Source organism: Halichoerus grypus, chromosome 6 (genome assembly GCF_964656455.1).
Source record: "Halichoerus grypus chromosome 6, mHalGry1.hap1.1, whole genome shotgun sequence".
Taxonomy (NCBI): Eukaryota; Metazoa; Chordata; class Mammalia; order Carnivora; family Phocidae; genus Halichoerus; species Halichoerus grypus.
Genome location: NC_135717.1, coordinates 41,473,664 through 41,493,301, shown reverse-complemented (window position 1 = coordinate 41,493,301; position 19,638 = coordinate 41,473,664). Strand labels below are relative to the sequence as shown.

The following is a 19,638-nucleotide window of genomic DNA, read 5'->3' as shown; positions in this document are numbered from 1 at the left end:
AATTGAAGACAACACAAACAAATGGACAGATATTCCATGCTCATGAATTGGAAGAATTAATATTGTTAAAATGTCCATACTACCCAAAGCAATCTACAGATTTAATGCAGTCCCTACCAAAATATCAACAGCATTTTTTCACAGAACTGGAACAAATAATGCTAAAATTTGTGTAGAACCACAGAAGACCCCAACTAGCCAAAGCAATCATGAGAAAAGGATTAAATGTGAGACCTGAAACTAAAAATTCCTAGAAGAAAACATAGGCTTCAATCTCTTTGGCACTGGCCTTAGCAACATTTTTCTAGATATGTTTTCTCAGACAAGGGAAACAAAAGCAAAAATAAACTATTGGGATATACCAAAATAAAAAGCTTTGCACAGCAAAGGAAACAATCAACAAAACAAAAGGCAACCTACTAAATGGGATAGATATTTGCAAATGATATATCCAATAAGGGGTTAATATCTAAATATACAAAGAACTTATATAGCTCAACACCTAAAAAGCAAATAATGTGATTGAAAAATGGGCAGAGGACCTGAATAAACATTTTTCCAAAGACGACATCCAGACGGCCAACAGACATGTGAAAAGATGCTTGACATCACTCATCATCAGGGAACTCCAAATCAAAACCACAATGAGATATCACTCACACCTGTCAGAATGGCTAGAATAAAAAACACAAGAAACAACAAATGTTGGCGAGGATGTGGAGAAAGGGGAAATCTCGTGCACTGTTGGTGGGGATGCAAACTGGTGCAGCCACTGTGGAAAACAGTATGGAGGTTCCTCAAAAAAATTAAAAATAGAAATACCCTATGATCCAGTAATCTCACCACTGGGTATTTGCCCAAAGAAAACAAAAACATTAATTTGAAAAGATATATGCACCCCTGTTTATTGCAGCATTATTTATAATAGCCAATATGTGAAAGCAACCCAAACGTCCATCAGTAGGTTAATGGATAAAGAAGATGTGATGTATATATAGTGGAATATTACTCAGCTATAAAGAAGAATGAAATCTTGCCATTTGCAACAATATAGATGGATCTTGAGGATATTACACTAAGTGAAGTCAGAAAGAGAGAGAGAAATACCATATGATTTCACTTATATGTTGAATTTAAAAAACAAAGCAAACAATAAAACAGAAACAGACTCATAAATACAGAAAACAAACTGGTGGTTACCAGAGGGGAAGGAGGTGGGAGGTGAGCAAAACAGGTGAAGGGGATTAAAAGGTACAAACTTGCAGTTATAAAATAAATAAGTCATGGGAATGAAAAGTGCAGCACAGAGAATATAGTTAATAATACTGTAATAACTTTGTATGGTGACAGATGGTAACTACACTTCCCCGGTGAGCATTAAGTAATGTATAGAAGTGTTGAATCACTGTATTGTACACCTGAAACTAATACAACATTGTATGCCAACTGTATTTCAATTGGAAAAAAAATCACTACAGATGCCAAACACACAGACATCTTAGAAAAAAGATATTATTAACAACTTTATGCCAATAAATTTGAATATAGAGAGGACGTGGACAAATTTGGGAGGAAATATACCAAGACTGACTCAGGAATAAACAGAAAAATGCAATAGTCTAAAACCTTTAAAGAATTAAATCAGCAGGGGCGCCTGGTGGCTCAGTTGGTTAAGCATCTGTCTTCGGCTCAGGTCATGATCTCAGGGTCCTGGGATTGAGCCCCATGTCGGGCTCCCTGCTTGGCAGAGAGCCTGCTTCTCTCTCTGCAGCCCCCACCTGCCCCAGCTCGTGCTCTCTCTCTCTCTCTCAAATAAATAAATAAATAAAATCTTTTTTAAAAAAGGAATTAAATCAGCACTAAGTGTGTTCCCTTAAAAGAAAACTCCAGATCAGCTGGTTTCACTAGTTATTTGATACCTTCAAGGAAGAAGCAATCCCATCCTATTCACACTCTTCTAGACAACAGAAGAAGAAATGCTTTACAACTTATTTAAATGATCTAGTAAAACTTGATCCCAAGGACGAATGTATAAAGAATATTTGTAGGCTAATTTCACTCATGGACACAGATGTAAAATTTTTCAAAATAGGGTAAAGCCCCACCACAATATGATAATGAGATCCAAATAAATCCTTTGTATAAACACACATCCAATTACTGTGAGGCTCATGAGTGGGCATGTCAGTTTGCACAGCTCACCGGCTTACACTTCCCGGGGACTGCAAATATGCCTCAGCCCCTGCTGTTGTTTTATGCGTGGTGTATTTTTTTAAATCTTTTTTTGTTTCTTGTCTTTTCTCCCCCCTCTCCTTTTTGTTTGTCACCTTTTGGCTTAAAATCATGGGGAAGATTCTGATTGCTGTGGTGCCTGGACTTTCAAAGGTTCCCACAGATTAGGCTGGGAGAAGCTGGGGATTCAGGGACCTGTCCTCCACTTCCCCACTTCTTAGGAATTAATTGAGTACCTACAGCTACCCTAGCCCCCTCCAATCCCTGAAAAGGTTAAGAACTTTAATCAGCCTTGTTTGAGAAAGGAAAGGAAAAAATGGCCAATGCATTGTTCTCAATTTCAGGTTATTTTGGGGGGAGTTATTGATGAGTTTTACTGTAATAGTAAACCAAATTCAGCAGTATGTTAAAAGGATAATAGATTTTGACTAAGTCAGATTTATCCAAGGAATACAAGGTCGGTTTCACGTTTAAAACAATCAGTTAATTCTTTTCCATATTAGCAGGCCAATACAGGAAAAATTACATAATCATCCCAATAATGCAAGAAAAGCACTTGATAAATTTCAGTATCAGCCTAAAAAGTGAGTAAACTAGGGCTTTCTTAATCAGATAAAGAGAAGCTACAAAAATCCACAATCAACACTGTATTTAACAAATGTTTGAAAACTTGCCCTTTTCCCTTTTCAGTGGTGCACAAGAAAAGGATGCCTCCTATCACTGTGATCACACTGAAATTGTCATTGTTTTCAGAAGAAATGATTGTATAGGTATTGAATAAAAAATTTGTAAATAAAATATTAAAATTAATTATTTCATAAAATATAAATTATGAAGACTATAAATAAAATAATTTAATAAAAATAAAATTAGTACAACAATTCCATTGTATTTCTAAATAAGAGCAACAAATAAAAAATGTAATTCTAAAATATGCCATTTACAAATAGCATCCAAAAATAGCAAATAGGATAAATATAAAAGAATGATGTGAAAGACCTTTATGAGGAAAATTATATAACTTTACTGAAAGACATTATTGAAAAATGGAGAGATACCCTGTGTTTATAGAGTGGAAGTTTCAAAATGCAAGCAGGCCATTGATCCCTAAATTGACTTCTAGGTTCAGGGCCATTCCACTTAAAATCCCAAGAGTATTTTGCAGAAGTGACATCTGACAGGAGAATTCAAAATATAAACAAAAATGCAGGGAGAAGAACAGCCAAGGTTTGAAGAAGGAGGAGGAGGGAGGGGGGGAAGGAAGAGATGAGCCTCGGTCTGTCAAACATTTAGGTGTTGTAAAGCTGTATTAGTCGGTACTCTGTATTAGAGCAGGAATCGACAAATAGATGAATGGAACAGAAAAGAGAGCCTGTATGTGCACAGCAACATATGGGAGCAATAGAGAGCACGGGGAGAAAGTTGCATCTCTATTCACCAGGATATCATATATGAGATATATATATCATATATATATGTGATACGATAAACATCTGATATATATTTCATATATCATATCTCAAATAATAATATAATATTGAATAATATGAAAAAGTGTAACTATTAAATAAAATTAATATTGATCATTATTTAATAAGCATTAAGCAACACATTTATTAAAATATAAATAAATATAAGTATTAAATAAATGATTAATAATAATAAGGTATATTACATTGTTATATTTTCCTCATCGTAGCCCAAATTTGGAAGCAACCCAAGTGCCCATCAACAGTGGAATGATAGAATGGATTGATAAACTCAGATACATTCAGTCAAAGAATACTTACTTAGAGGAAAAGAAAAAGTAGGCTACAAACAACAATATGGAGAAATCTATAAACCTAGAGTTGAATGAATAAAAAACAAAACATATAAATTATACTTATCATGTAATTCTATTATACAAAGTTCAAAATAAGCAAAATTAAACTGTATTTTATAGGGATTCATGCAGTGCTGATTAAGAAAACCAAAGAAGTAATTACAAGTCAGGAGAATGGTCTGTTTTGGTGAGAATGAGGGCACTGTAGTTAGGAGGGACTTCTGGAAAGTAAATCATGTTCAATTTCTTCAGTTGGTTCACTTGTTACTTGGTTTTCTAACGATTTGAATGTTACCAATAACATTTATGCACATTTCTACATGTTGTATCTTGCAATAGAAATGTTTAAAAATGGTATAATTAGACTTTCAATGAAAACCAATTTTCTAACATGTTTGAGAATCAACTGGCTTTCTACTTATTTAAGTGCCAAAACATTTATGCACATTTCGGTGTATGTTATCTTTCATAGTAAAAGTATGTATTTGAACAATTAGACTTCTAATAAAACCAGTAGTCCCCAGAGCTATCCCATCTTACTTCCTAGAGGCAAGCACAGTCACATTTATGGTGTTTCTTTTTGTGTTTACCTCTGTATTTCTAAATAATAAGCTTACAGTGCTGTGTCTTCATTTTTCACTTTTAGATCTACTTATTGACTGTCTACGTCCACAAGATGAAGACATAGCTTTCTTATCTACCTCTTTTTCTTTAAGCTTACACACATTCATTTCCTATTCTCTCCCTCCCCAACTATATTATTTTTATGTTAATTTTCAGAATTTACATTATTATGTAACTATGTAAATCAAAATAAATCATCAACATAAATCAATCTCAAACTCCTATAATGTGTTCATTTATTAATTTCTTTTTTTTTTCTTGGAAACATCCCTTTAGAATTCCTCATGCTTTTTCTCCAATTTGGACTGATATTTATTTTATTATGCTTATGAAATATTTTTCAGAGACCTCTACTACAAGCCATGACACAGACTTTCTCTCCACTGAAACCAACCACAAAATATAGGCTACAATTCTTTTCAGGCATTTAAAAATGAGCATCACAGGAGAAGAGAAACTTATGAAGTGATCCCAGTGTTGCCACATGATTGTTCTGGTTTTCAGCCTGGAGATGGTCCCTCTGAGTGGAGGAGGAAGAAGCTGGAGCTCAGGTCTTTGAAGTAGCTGGAACTAGTTTGGCAGGGTTTCTGAGAAGGGGTGCTGTATAGAGAGGAGGTCCAAGAAGTCTGCATGGGGGTTCAGTGTGATTCTTGCATGGGGGCTGCACAGGCAAAGGGAGAAACTCCATGAGGCTTTGTTAGATCACCTGCTACAGCCTGAGAGCCAAATGCCAGCACCAGAAGGCACACAGTTCTGTGTCATAGTGGGGTACTAGCCTAGGCACTGGGAGACCTCATTGAAGATTTTGGAACGGAGTTAAAATTTCAGAAAGTCTAAACCTTAAGAATAAAGTCCACACTCTATGGTAAGAGACATGTCCTAAACATATGTTCTAAAATAAAACAGTTCCGCTCCAAGAAAGGATAAAACCAAGGCTAACAAGACCAAAAGTAAGAACCACTAATTTCACTGTTTCCATGAACAATGTGAACATCCGTGGAGGAAGAAAACATGATTTTCTCTCACTACAATATATTGTCCACAATGTCCAGCATACAACAAAAAAATTACTAGATATGCAAAGAAATGGAATAATATGAGTCATAGTCAAGAGAAAATGCAGTTTTTGGAAACTCAACCATGGTTACCCAGATATTGGAATTAGCAAGCAAGGACTTTCAAGCAACTGTTATAAGTATACATTGTCTATAATAGCCATTTGAGTAAACGGTTATAATAAATGGACAAATGGGGAATATTAACACAGAAATGTAAATTGTAAAAACAGACCAAAGGGAAATTAGAAAATGGAAAAGTGCAGTATACAAAGTGAAAAATTAATAGGATGAGCTTAAGAGTGGATTCCAGATGTTAGAGGGAAGGGTCAAATGAATCACTATCTCTGAAAAATAGAAAGAAATAATATTGGAAAATAAGACATGGAAGAGTCACATTTTGTCCCGTAGGACAACATCAATCAGCGTAGCATAAGTGCAGGAGGAATCCCAAAGGAGAGGAGAACAAGAATGAGCAGGAAAAAAAAAATATTGGGAGAATAGCTGAAAATTACCTGAGTTTTGTGAAAAGCAAAATCTTCCATATTAAAAAAGCTCCACAAACTTTAAGCAGGATAAATACAAAGAAAGTAACACTCAGGCACATCACTCAGGTACATCAAATTGTTGAGACCATAGATAAAGAGAATATCTTGAAGGCAGCAGAGAAAAATTACAGTTACATGCAAGTGGGCAATGATAGGAGTGAACGTTGGTGTCTTGTCAGAAACAATGGAGGCCGGAAGACAATGATACAGGAACGTGGTTATTCTGAAAGAATAAAACTGCCAACCTGGAATTCTAAATCCAGTAACATCTCAAATATTCAAAATTGAAGATGCTCTGAAGATACTTCATTGCCAGCAAAATTGCAATAGCAGTTCTAAGGAAATTTTTTCATGACCCCAGATAGAAATTTAGATCCACAGGAATTAATAAAGAACATAAAAAATGGTAAATAGAAAAGACTGTATACCTTAAATTTTCTTCTCCTAATTTTTGTAAGACATACGACTGGGAGAGCAAATATTACCTCACTGGTTTGTGGCATTTATAATGTATGTGTATATGTTGTATATGACAATGATGCACACAACAGTGCAGAGACGTGTAGGAAAATGTCAGCATGGGGTTAGAAGAATGCATTAATTCCAAAGAAGTCAGGAAAGGAGGAACAGAGGAACAAAAAACAGAAAACAAATGACAAAATGATAGACCTAAATCCAACCATATCAACATTACATTCATTACAAGGAAATTTATTCAGAATTTAACAGTATATTTATAACATGCTATGATTATGGATCTTTTCTTTTAGTTTTCCTAAAACTAACTGCCTTATTTTTCCTACTACATTCGTTTTTTTGGTCATCATTCATAATTTTTCCCTTATCTTACAATAATCTCTTGCTAAGATTTTATGGAAGGTCAATCACATTAATTAATCTATTGATTCCATTTTCTATTTTTAATTTTTTTATTATTTTTTAAAGATTTTATTTATTTATTTGACAGAGGGAGAGAGAGAGTATGAGCAGTGGGAGTGGCAGGCAGAGGGAGAAGCAGACTCCCCGCTGAGCAGGGAGCCCGATGCGGGACTCGATCCTGGGAAGCCAGGATCATGACCTGAGCCAAAGACAGTCGCTTAACCAACTGAGCCACCCAGGAGCCCCATTTTCTATTTTTTAAAACGTCATTGCAGGGGAGATAGCTCCCCATTCCTCATGTTCTTTTTCTTCCATGTGGAGGAAACTCTATTACTGTAATGTTTCTAGCCTTTCTGTATTTACACATACACACACACACACACACTCTGCCCCAGGAAAAGTGAAGTATCTTATCTGATTGGTGAGGGTGAATCAGAAACAGCCCAGATTCTGGCTTCTTTTATTCCTCTTGGCAGGTCAACTGTGTGCAGAGAACACACATGCATACTGTCCAACAGACATGGGCCCTGCTTGCAAGAGGAGGCCTGCCTCCCAGTGCTGCCTTCCGCCGTAGTAAGTTTTTGTGGTCAGTGCCAGGAAGCCCACTTGTCTGCAGATAAAAGACACATTCACCAATAACAGTGTTATTGTAATAAAAGTTAATGTTTTGTTCTCCTAAAAAATTGCAGAACCAGAGGCCCTATTCAAGCAGGCATCTATCTACTCATGTGACTTAAAACCTGGTGACATTAAAGTGAAAATATCTTAGGTGACAAAGAAGAGTAGCTTATCCGTTAGTCAACTGATGGTAATTACCAAGCACTCTGCATTTCTCACTGGCTAGAAATAAAACTACAGGGGTGCCTGGGTGGCTCAGTCAGTTAAGCGTCTGCCTTCGGCTCAGGTCATGACCCCAGAGTCCTGGGATAGAGTCCCTCATCGGGGCTTCCTGCTCAGCGGGGAGCCTGCTTTCCCCCTCTGCCTGCCACTCTCCCTGCTTGTGCTTGCTTTCTCTCATAAAGAAAGAAAGAAAGAAAGAAAGAAAGAAAATCTAAAAAAAAGGAAATAAAACTACAGATCTCCCTTGACTTACAACGGGTTCTTTCTGATAAACCTATTGTAAGTTGAAGACATTGTTAAATCAAAAATGCATTTAACATACCTAACATCAAACATCAGCTTAGACTAGCTTACTTTAATGTGCTCAGAACACTTCCATCAGCCTACAGCTGGGCAAAATCACCTAACACAAAGCCTATGTCACAATGAGGTGCTGAATATCTCATGTGATTCATTGAATACTGTACTGAGCATGACAGAATGACGGTCTGGGTGCAGGACGTTGTCCGTGTATCAGCTGTTACTCCCGTGATTGCGGGGCTGACTGTGAGCCACTGTCCCGCATCATCACGAAGGATTGTCCAGCATGCCTCTAGCTCAGGACAACATCCAAATTTCAAAGTTCGAGGTATGTTTTTCTACTGAATGCATAATGCTTTTGTGCCATCGTAAAGCGTAGAGATTGAAAAACTCGTAAGTGGAACCACTGTAAGTTGGGGCCTGTTCATAATCTCTTTCCCAGTTGTCCTTCATTGCTTTTGTTTTAGTTGATCATTTTTTGCTATTCGAAAATGTTTAAAGTTGTGCATAATATGTTACTGAAAATTTCTCCTACTGCTTCAATTCCCCAATTTTGGCTTGTTGGTTTTGTAATTTGCTCCTAAGCAGCTAGCCCTTTGTAATTTCTTGGGGTTTGGGATGTAAAGGTTTTCATCTAGATTTGTTTTTTCCCATATTAACATCTGTTATGGTTGGATTATGTGACCCAAAAGATTTCTTGAAGTCCAAACCCTCAGGACCTCAGACTGTGACTTTATTTGGAAATAGTCTTTGCAGACTCGACCAAGTTCAGAGGAGTTCACTAGGGTGAGCTCGAATCTGAGAGGACTGGTGTCCCTATAAAAAGGGGAATCTTGGAGCCAGCCACAGACAGAGGGATGCTAATGTGACAACGGAGTCAGACGTTGCAGGGAAGCAGGGGATTGCCAGGGGCCACCAGGAGCTGGAAGTGGTGTGGGGGGAGGGATCCCCCCAGCAGCATCGGAGGGAGCCCAGCCCTCCCCGACACCTAGTTTCCAGACTTCCAGCCTCTAGATGGTGAGGCCAACAGCGTCTCTTGTTTAAAGACACTCAGTTTGTGCCCCGTTGTTATGGCAGCCCTCAGACCCTAACACAGTAGCTAACTTCCACAGCAACATTTCAAAGGAGCATTTTGTTTACCTGTTTTTAAAATTTTTATTGGATTTGTCATGTCTTTAAAATCACTGGTTTGGAGCTCTGTGCGCCTGCATTTCTGTTTCCTTCTCTCAGTCCGCCTTTCTGTTCTAGCATGGTCCTGTTTCCCTGCATGCACGTGCCTCTCCTTGACCTCTCTGCATCACCCTCAGTTTCTTTCTCTTACCCTGCCTCTGCCCATTATCTTTCTCTTTCCACCTTTCTACCTTTCTTGTGTGTAAGGGTACTGTTGATCCTTGAACAATGTGGGGTTAGGGGTGCTGACCCCTGCACAGTCGAAAACCCAGGAATAACTCTGACCCCCCTGAAATTTAACGGCTAACAGCCTACTGCTGACTGGAAGCCTTACCGATCACATACACAGTTGGATAACTAATACTTTGTATGTTATGTATATAATATACTGTCTTCTTACAATAAAGTGAGCTAGAGAAAAGAAAATGGTGTCAGGAAAATCAAAAGGAAGAGAAGATACATTTACAATACTGTCCAAAAAAAATCCATGTATACGTGGACCCGTGCAGCTCATGCGGCACAGCCAACTGTCCCATCAGTCTATGGACTGGGCCACTGTGGTCTGCTCTTTCTCTTCTGCCCTGATGTGTTCACTCCCTACAGGTTCTTGTGAAAGCATGCCTTTAGTCAAGCAAGTACCTCAGAACCCTTGCCTCAGGCTCTGCTTCTTGGGAACCCACCCGACCTCACTCCAGTCCATTTATGTGACTGTGAGCATGGCAGGAAGATGAAGTACCAGCACCAACTAAGGTAAAACTTCCACTATAACTGGGATTTGGCTCTGCCTGGATTGCCGGTCCCCTCCTGCTCCCACCCAGTTGCATTCTCAAAGGAACAACTTTATCTTTTCATTCAGAGAAGGGTGATGGTGAGGAAGCCAAGTCCCCAGAGTCCTTGGGACCTTCTCAACTAGTGTAGAGTCTGCCATGGAGAGTATAGCATCATGTTCTTTTTTTTTTTTAAGCTTTTACTTATTTATTTATTAGAGAGAGAGAGAGAGAGCGTGAGAGAGCACAAGCTGGGGGAGGGAGAGGGACAAGCAGACTCTGTGCTGAGTGCAGAGCCCAACACGGGGCTCCATCTCACAACCCCGAGATCATGACCTGAGCAGAAATCAAGAGTCGGACGCTCAACCGACTGAGCCACCCAGGCATTCCAAGCATCATGTTCTTTATTTTTATTTACTTTCATTGAGTGTATGTGTGAGCTAGTACAGACTCACTGAAAACACTGCTTTTATTTATCTTCATAGTAACAAGATTCTGGATTTTATACAACTAAATTGTTTAGATGCCACCGCAGACATTGTGGTGGAGTGTTACCTGGTGTAGTAGTGGCTGTTCAGGATTGTGCTAAACTTGATATATAGAGGTATTTTCCATTTTGAAGGGATGAGCCCAATTTAAAATTTTTCTTTTATGATTCTGTTTCACATTGTGGATTTTTGATGGCAAGATTTTAGTCTTCAACCACTCTCCTCTCTTCTACTTCAAAAGCTTATGTTTTAAACACTCAAAAAAGCCTTATATCTGAGAACACTTTATAAAATCTTGAATAAAAAAGCCTATGTGTCACTTGTCTCAGCGATTAATTGATATGAGTTCTGGGAATGACAATTAATCTTGACATTAGCTTAATTAAGCTAGACATTAGTCAATCATAATTGGCAAAGGAAATATGCTATAAAAATATGATGCAATCTAAGACCAAACAGGACTAATTTTTGGATAATTTGTGTTTTGTGCTACTATAGCACCATTAGTACAAGTGATTAACACGTCGGTAAAATGATCAGAAATAATTACCTTATTGATAATTGCATATTGATTTGTAATGATGGATACAAGGAAACATTTAGGCTGTTTGTCCAAGATAAATTTCAACACTTCTTTTTCCATCAAGACATCTTTGACTCACAGTTGAATCCTCAGCACTTCCGGCAATGGCCTGGAAAATCCAATTAATTGTGCTGTGGGATTCTTTGGGATTACTTCGTTCTTCTTCTCTTTCGCCTGTATGCCTGTTCTTAGTTAGGTAAATAGGTGGGATAATTCTCCACTTCCTGAGGAAGACAGCATAAACAAAATGCAAATACCCATATGGTTCACCAAACTTAGTCACATGCATATTATTTGGTTAATTCTATAATGATGTAAAAAAAAAGTCACAAATGTTAATGATTTCTTGCATGCATAGAATAGTCTCATGCAGGGGTTCAAGCTGCTTTCTAAGTACTGATTAATTAAACCCAAATTTCTGTGTCAGATCATTCACTTTTTTTCCTTTCTTTAAACCCAACTCACTCCACCCAAGCTGAATTGCTGATAATACAGTAAGACCCAAATGAAACGTAACCCCACACAAATTGCCAGGCATAGTCCTGTAGGTAAATTTTAGCCTAGGAAAACTGGGTCACAGCAGTTTTATGATATAAGTACTTACAGAAAAACCACCATCGTATCTTACAACCAGCTCTTCCTAATGACTTTGAAAAAGGGAAAAAATTCACAAGGTTGGGCTCCCCAGGAGAAAGCACAGCGTGAACAAATCCCACATGAATCTGATAAGGAATGAAATAATCAACCCTTATCAGCAGTCAGGCTTCAGAAGTAAAGGTACAACTCTGAGATACGCTTCTGTACGGGAAGCCGGCACCTATCGAGCCCACGCTTCCCACGGTCAGCTACCATATTAATGACACACTGATACTGGGTTAGCAGAGTCCTTTACTGCTCTCGTCTGTCCCAACCAGACTGTCTAAAATCTGGAGCCCAGTTCCATGTGAGTATTTAAGTTCTTTCTCCAAATTGGCTGGGAATTCCGTGAAACAGAAACAGAAACACAACCGGGGTGAGCTGTCACAGGTGGGCAAAGAGTGGTGACAAAGGACCCATAGCAGACAGTAAGCAAGATTCAGAGAGAGGCACCCAAATCCTCGGGGACATGATGATTAATTAATTAATTAGGTTTATGTAGCTGCCCCTCCATGCAACTCAAAACATTGTGTCCAGGACTTGTCTAGCTGGGACGGTAGAGGAGCAGAGAGAGCTTACCCTGCCGTGTTTCCATGTTTCTCCAATCTGCTAGCCTCTGGCAGGCTGCCTCCTGGTCGGCCAGGGTCATCACACGTCCTCACACCTGAATGTTTTGTGCTGTGTCTCAGACCCTCTGGGGTTTGTTATGTAAAGCCTGGCTTATTTGAGAAATTAAACCATGCCAGTGTGTTAATAAATGCTATTGATGTTTTACCACTCTCAGGTAGCAGTCTTGAGATTTTCCAGTGGCTTTCTGAGAATAACTCCAATGACAGAATTTTCAGGGCTTTGGGCAGACCTGGGAAGCAAACAGCTCTTAGCATTTACTCAATTCATTCTAATAAACCTCTATTGGGTATTGTTATGTCCACCTCAACATTCATTTGAACCAGGTTTTTATACGTAGACACACACACATGTATCACAAGGTTTTTACAAGCTCCCCAGTCCTCGAGGCTGGCTGGGACTGAAGCAGAACGAGATGGGGGGAATGGTCCTTTACCTTGTTGCAGAGCCAGACTGCACTCTGAGACACAGTATGTTGTTTCTATGTCATTCAACACAGCAGGGAAATTATGGATAAACTAGCTGCCAGATAAGATGCACACATAGATGACGCATTGCAGGTGGAACAGGCAGAAAAAGAGGAGGTGGCAAGAATCTTCCCAACAAGGAGGTCAGAAAGGAGGCTTCACGGAAGAAGTGGCATTTGAGGTGGGCATGACTGGGTGTGATTTCCTCTATGGCTGTGACACAGGTGGGGCAGGGGACGACAGGAAGAGGGAACAGGAGGGTGGAGGCACTCTGCAGGGGAATGCAGCATGATGGGGATTCGTGGAGCAGAAGGTAGAGAAGGAAACTGTGCCAAGCCTGGGAAGCTCCAATGTCAAATCAAGGAGTTCTTTGCTCTGCAGCCAGAGAACCAGTGTCCATGGTAGAGCAAGGGGACTATGACCTGTTCAAAGTGTCACTTGGGAAGAGCAATCTGGCAGCCACGGTAGGAAAGATTAGAAGGAAAAGACGGGGTAGGTTTGGGTGCTCTGAAGGTCTGGATTAGGCAGTGACCATGAGCAGAGGGGAGGGAGAGATGTGTGAGATTGGTAACAGCATGGCTCAAAGGACAGATCACGAGGAGGAGCAAGGCCACTATCAGAGATGATGAACAGAGATCCAGGATTGGCAGTAGGAGAAGTTTGATTTTGGACATACCGTGTTTTGAGGACATAGCAGGATTTCCAGATAAAAGTGTCTGTCGGGGTGTTGGAAATGCCAAGTGCACACCATTTCCTGTTTTTTGTGTAGTTACACAAAGACCTGCTGAAATGAAGAACCATCAGCTCAGAATCTAAGTATACTATCAATGTGTTTAATGCAAAATCACAGTCTTCTTTGGAACCAAACTCAGTGACAGCATCATATGTAAATGACCCAGACCCATCCCTGCATTAAAAAGTGATGTCATCCTGCCTGAGGTGGACTCGATATCACTTATTGTTTGGAATGTGCAGTCCCACTTTGCTATAAGGGACCCCAGGATTTGCTCCAAAGGCTGGGCTGTGAATCCTGGTTCTGCTGCATGTTATTTCTGTAAAGTCTTCCACCTGCAGCATGGACGGGCTGGACTCCAGGGCTCTCTACAACACGGTGGCCTGTTTATCATGAAGAGGGGACAGAAATGTGGCATACGGCTTGGTTCGCAGTGTCCACTGGACTCATGCCCACACAATATGAAGCAGAGGAACTTGGGATGCACTCCTCTCAAGTTCATCAGTGCAGATATCCACTTCTCCCCTCACCATTCCCCACGGAGAAGACAGATGTGCATGAGAAATGCCAACAACTCTCTCAGTTGTCACTACGGTCACTTCAAGGGGAACTAGAAAGATGAGGGAGGCTCAGTCTTGAGGAGCTTACACTAATGAGGAAGATAAACAAAAGGTCAAATATGATAAGGGCAGCAAGTAGCGGGAGCACAGCTAGGGAGGAAGAGAGGTATTCTGGAGTTGATGTTAGGGATGGGTGGGGGAGGGTGTGGGCAGCGCAGGGGAGCAGGCACTCCAGGATGAAGGCACACCATGAAGGAAGGCGCTAAAGAGAACAAAGAGCAAGAGTGCTGATGAGGAGCACACCAGGCCTTGAGGAACCAGGGCATGTGAGAGATGTGGTGCGGTCTCCAGGTTGGGGTCAGCTGGTGGAGGGTCTTGAGTCTCCCGCCAAGTTAGACTTGTATTCAGTAGACAGTGCGGTAAGTGCTATGGCCTGTGTTTGAGCTGGGAATGAATGCCTCCCCTTCGGGAGCCAACTGCAGCCACAGGTCAAGTAGATGGTTGTAGGAGAACTGAGTGGGAATGCTCTGGGGAGCGATAGGAGGGGTTACAGGAATGACCATGAAGTCAGATGATCCAGTCTTCCTGCCAGAGCCTTGAGAGGACTGAGAAGCAGAGGGGTGTGAAGGCCGAGGAAGAGGGAGGTCTCCAGGACTCCATCCAGCCTGAATAATTAAGGAAATGGTAGAAGTAGTTAGAAGTCAGGAGCTGGCTTACTTTGGGTTTGTGGAGTTCCGGGTATGGGCAGCATCCCAGCAAGACTATTCAGTTGGACAGAGGGTGTGAGACCACCTCTCTGAACAATCAGGACAGAGGCCCTGATTTGGTAATCAGCGCACAGAGGTGACCCCGATGCGGTGGGAGCTGGGAAGGCATACAGGGCGTGGAAGAGAAAAGGGCCCAGGGCCGTGTCCCAAGGCCGTCGTGGTCAGGGCGTGGGGAATTCGGGGAGCCCCCTAGTCTGAGGACGGCTGGGTCCCCGTGACTGTGTGCCCTCGGGCCACAGTCTGGGAGTGCTGACGTGGGAAGTGGGGATTAGGTGATTCGATCTCTTCTCCTTTTCTCAGAGAGGGACCCAGTCTGGGGTACTGATTAGCCCAAGGGCACAGGCTGCCGGTTCTAGATCCAGAATTAGGAACTTCCCATCGAGTACCTTGTGCCACGGCCACACTGCCATTTTACAGCCCTCACCCCCAAGTATTCATAAAAATCATTCAGCCCTCAAAGACCCAGAACACTTTAGTTTTAACCTGCACGTTAGGCCGGGGCTCTAGCAGGTATTTTCGCCTTAAGCCTGGAGGAGGCGGAGGCTGGGCTGGGCCGGTGCGCGCGCCCCGCGCCCCCGAGCGCGCCCCTGGGAGCGCGCGCTGCGCCGGCCCGCCCGTCCCGACCCCACCTCCGGAGCGCGTCCTCGCGCTCATCCCCGCGCCCCCGCCTCACCCCCGGTGCGCGCCTCCGGCCGAGCACGACGCCCCCCCCCCGTCAACCTCCCCCACTCCCCCCGCGAACGCGTCCCCGCCAGCCCCCGTCCCCATCCCCCCGCGCGCGTCCTCGTCCGCAGTCCCCCGGTTCCCCGTCCCCACCCCCCTCCCGGGCCCCGAGCGCGTCCCCGTTCCCGGGCGCCCCTCTCCTCCACCCGTTCCCCATCCCCACCCCCGCGCGCGCCCCCGCCGTCAGCGCGCACAGGCGGAGCGGCGGGCTGGCGCCCGGGCCGGGGGCGCGCTCGGGGGGCCGGGCGGGGGCGCGGGCGCGAGGCCGCGTGGCGGGGCCGCGCTGAGGAGGCGCCGGGGGAGGAGCGCTCGCTGCGCCGCGCCCGGCCTGCCGCGCTCGGTGCGGGTCCGCTGGGCGCGAGGAGCGGCCAGACCGCGGCCTGCGAACAAAGGGAGGCGGCTGGGGCGGGGGCGCCGCGAGCATGGCGGACCGCGGCCTGGAGGGCATGGCTCTGCCCCTGGAGGTGCGGGCCCGGCTGGCCGAGCTGGAGCTGGAGCTGTCGGAAGGTAACAGGCCCCGCGCCCGGCCGGGCCGCGCTGGCGCGGGGAGGGCCGGGGACGGGGCCGGGGGCCGGGCGGGGGTCCCGGGCGGAAGGGGGGGTCCCGGGCGGGGGTGCGGGCGGCCCTGTTCCCGCCCCGGCTGCCGCGGGCTCGGCCCGGGCCCCCCCGCGCTGCGGGCTGCCGGCGGGTCCCCGCGCTGCGGCGGGGCCTGGGGCGGGGACGGGCGCCTGGGCTGGGGGCGCCTGGGCCGGGGGCGCCTGGGCCGCGCTGCGCCGGCCTGGCGGGGAGCCGTGTCCTTGGTGCGCGTCCGTGCGCTCGCCCCGCGGCCGGCGCTGGGGACACGTCCGCGTCGCACGGCCCGAGGTGCCGGCTGGCCTTATTCGAATGCGAAACTTGGCGTTGTACTTGGGGGTTTGAGCTCGGCGGCCCGGGCATCCTGGCTTCCAAACAGGCTGTCCTCGCTGGGGGAAGATAGCGCTACTATTGTTCTGTGTGTTGTGATGGGAAGGTTGGGTGAAATCGTAAAACCTTCCCCCCTCAGGCCAGGTTTGGTGTCTCGCTCTCATCTCTCATATTTAGAATTTGTGACAGATTTGCTACAGGGATTTCATGGAGTGTTATATGCGGTTTCTTAGTTGCTCCTAATGGTGGGGTCATGTGCTCAACTGTCATAAGTTTTAGATCGGGTTTTGCTGTCTCTTAAAAAAGGAAGCACTGAAGTTCCAAAATGTGCGATGTTTAATATATATTTGGTATTCACCCAGCTCACCCTGCAAAGGCCACTACCATAATGTGCGGTGGGGATAGGCTGGCTGGTTTTGAATTTACATTTGGAGCAGTTCAGCCTGGTGAACTTTTGTGTGTGTGTGTGTGTGTGTGTGCGTGTGCGCGTGTGTAACGGTTTTGTGAGGGCGGGGAGCCAGAAAGTACATTCATTCGTGCCAATTTTCATCAGCAGGGAGGAGCTGATGTTGACTTTATGTTTTCCTTTTTAACACATTCAGGGCAAGGAAGGGATAACCGTGGGGGCTGTGGCATGGTGTTAACTGCCTTTTCAGTCCTACATAGACTGGGCATTTTTCGATTTTTCTGTTTCAAATTTGGGGTTCTGCAGGGTATTGTGATGTTCTGTAATGTGAAGCAGTCCCGTGGGAGGAGAGGAGGCTGTTTCCTGGACTCTGTGTGCTTAGCAGACACTATTCCGGCTGGTGGAAGGCGAGGAGGACTTTGCGAGTACCTCAGAGGACCTGAAGGCAGGGGATCCAGGGCAGTATCCAGCTGGGGACAATATTTAGATTTAAACTGCTGGATGAAGTGTGCAGTGTGGGCAGATGGCTCAGAGGGATGGACTCTCCATTGGAAAATGTTTGCCCAAGTTCTGTGATTTTTGTCAGTGTTCAGATGGGATTCCTCCTCACTTTGCGGCGGTCTTGGCCCTCAGTGCACGTTGTATTCTTGTGTTCCTTATGGCACCCCAACATTCATGCTTCACCCCCAAACGCTTTTGTTGTGTCCACATTACACGGACCATAAGTGTCCATACCCCATCTGTGTTACCGAAGTGGGAAGCCGTCCCTACTCAACAGGACGGCAGCCCTTCCCCCGTCAGCCCTTCCCCCGTCAGCCTGGACATCAGCTCAACAGTTGCTCCTCGAATCTGGGACAGTGCTGAGGATGTGTGTCCTGGCCCCAGGGTGCACGGGGAGTGGTTGCTTACGGGCGTGAACTTGGGGCACACTTACCTGTTCAATGACACTGGCCTGTCACCAGCCATCCGTCTTGGAGGGTGAGTAATATGTTTCACTGCCCAGAGGATGGCAAAACCACGTTAGACCAAGGTATGCTCAGTCTAGTTCTCCATGAACGCCTTCCATCTGTACAGATTTTTAAAAAGGGCTTAATGAGTTTCTTATCAAGTGTTTGGGCAGAGAAAGAGGTATGTGTTTGCATGTGGGAAGTACATTGTTGTTTTCCTCTCTGTGCAAACCTTGCTAGACCTGGGCTGAACGCTGAAGAATGAAACAATCACAGGGTTGGCGCATTGCCCTGTCCAGCCCCCCGCCTTGCCCTGCTGCCCCCACACGTTAGCTGTGTCATCTTTGACTTGCTTTGTCCATGCTGAGTTGATGGAGCGTTCTTTAAGGTTATTTGGAATTTCAGGTCTTCTAACCACATAGAACAGTTTTACTGACTTAAATTAGATGAATCAACTTGTTTTTCAATGTTGCTTCAGAGAAGAAGCCCAAGATTGGAAGGATCAGAAATCTCAGTCTTTTTTACATTGTGGAACTTAAAAATCCCCCAGCATATCCACTTGCAAAGTGAAAAGTTAAAACAGCTTTTATCACGTTTTATCCTCAGTCATGATTCACGTGGAGAGAATTCTTTAAATTAGCCTTCATCATTTTATGACAATATCAGAAATTATTGTGGAAACACGTGGAATTTCCAGGGCTTCGTTCCTTCAGAGGAGGATGGAAAAACAGTTGCATTTGAAGCATATAATATAGGTTGAAAAAGCAGAGCAGACTATCCTCTCGGAGTTCCTGTATGGCCTGCCCACCGTTGGTTGTCTGTGGTGCACATCTCATACGCAGGTGCAGTTTGGGTTTGTACTTTCTGTTGTTACAGATCCTGGTGTTGTATTATGTTAGTGGGTCATCGTTTGGTAAAGGGTTGCAGGTTGACTTCTTGGCTGCAGAACTCCAATTTTTGCTTCCTGCTCCGCTGGTTGCCTCCTTTTTTCTTTCCACCCTGTGCTTCCCTCACTGGGGAAAGCCTCTCGCTGCAGAACAGCATTGTCAGCAAAGTGCAGGGGCTCTCTGCGGGGAGATGTGGCAGGCAGCCCCTCCTATGGGCACTGACAGCCTCCAGTCCACATGTCTGGATCCAGTCGGCGGTGTGGGGCTGGGATTGTCGGTCTGGGGCTCAAAGACTTGGGGCTGGATGCAGGGTGCCATGGGGAGCGGCCACGGCTCCTTTCCCACATTCTTTCCCCTAAAGCATTTCTTCTTTCCTTCCTGACACTTCTGCCTTTTGGAATTGTGCATTTTCCTTTTTGGCTTTAAGAAGACCCCCAAGTAATTTCATTAATGGGTAAACATTTTTTTTTTTGACTTAAGGAAAAACTTTAAATAGAAACATCAGGCAGAGTAGAGAAGAAACAGGAAACTTAAAAAAGACATGTCTTCAAAAAATTTCAGTTGTTGATTGAAATTTAGCAGTAAGTTTCTGTGTGAACTGGTGGGTTGTTTCGTGGGCTGTGCATACACACTGCCCTTCTCTTATCCAGGAGTAGCTGAAGTCTTATTTT

At 43.9% G+C, this 19,638-nt stretch overlaps 1 protein-coding gene across 5 annotated transcripts in view; it reads left to right on the top strand.

The window, feature by feature from the left end:
- The first annotated feature begins 16,103 nt into the window (after positions 1-16,103).
- The window catches only part of DIP2C (disco interacting protein 2 homolog C), a 396,828-nt gene continuing 393,293 nt past the window's right edge, over positions 16,104-19,638 (top strand). For 3 of the 5 annotated variants that reach the window (XM_036097402.2, XM_036097401.2, XM_036097400.2), the window contains exon 1: positions 16,105-16,331. In XM_036097402.2, coding sequence (XP_035953295.1) covers positions 16,247-16,331 — 85 coding nt within the window. In that variant the 5' untranslated portion in view covers positions 16,105-16,246. Of the gene's footprint in view, positions 16,332-19,638 lie in introns of all 5 variants that reach the window. The other 2 variants (XM_036097398.2, XM_078075076.1) reach the window with 1 other exon arrangement.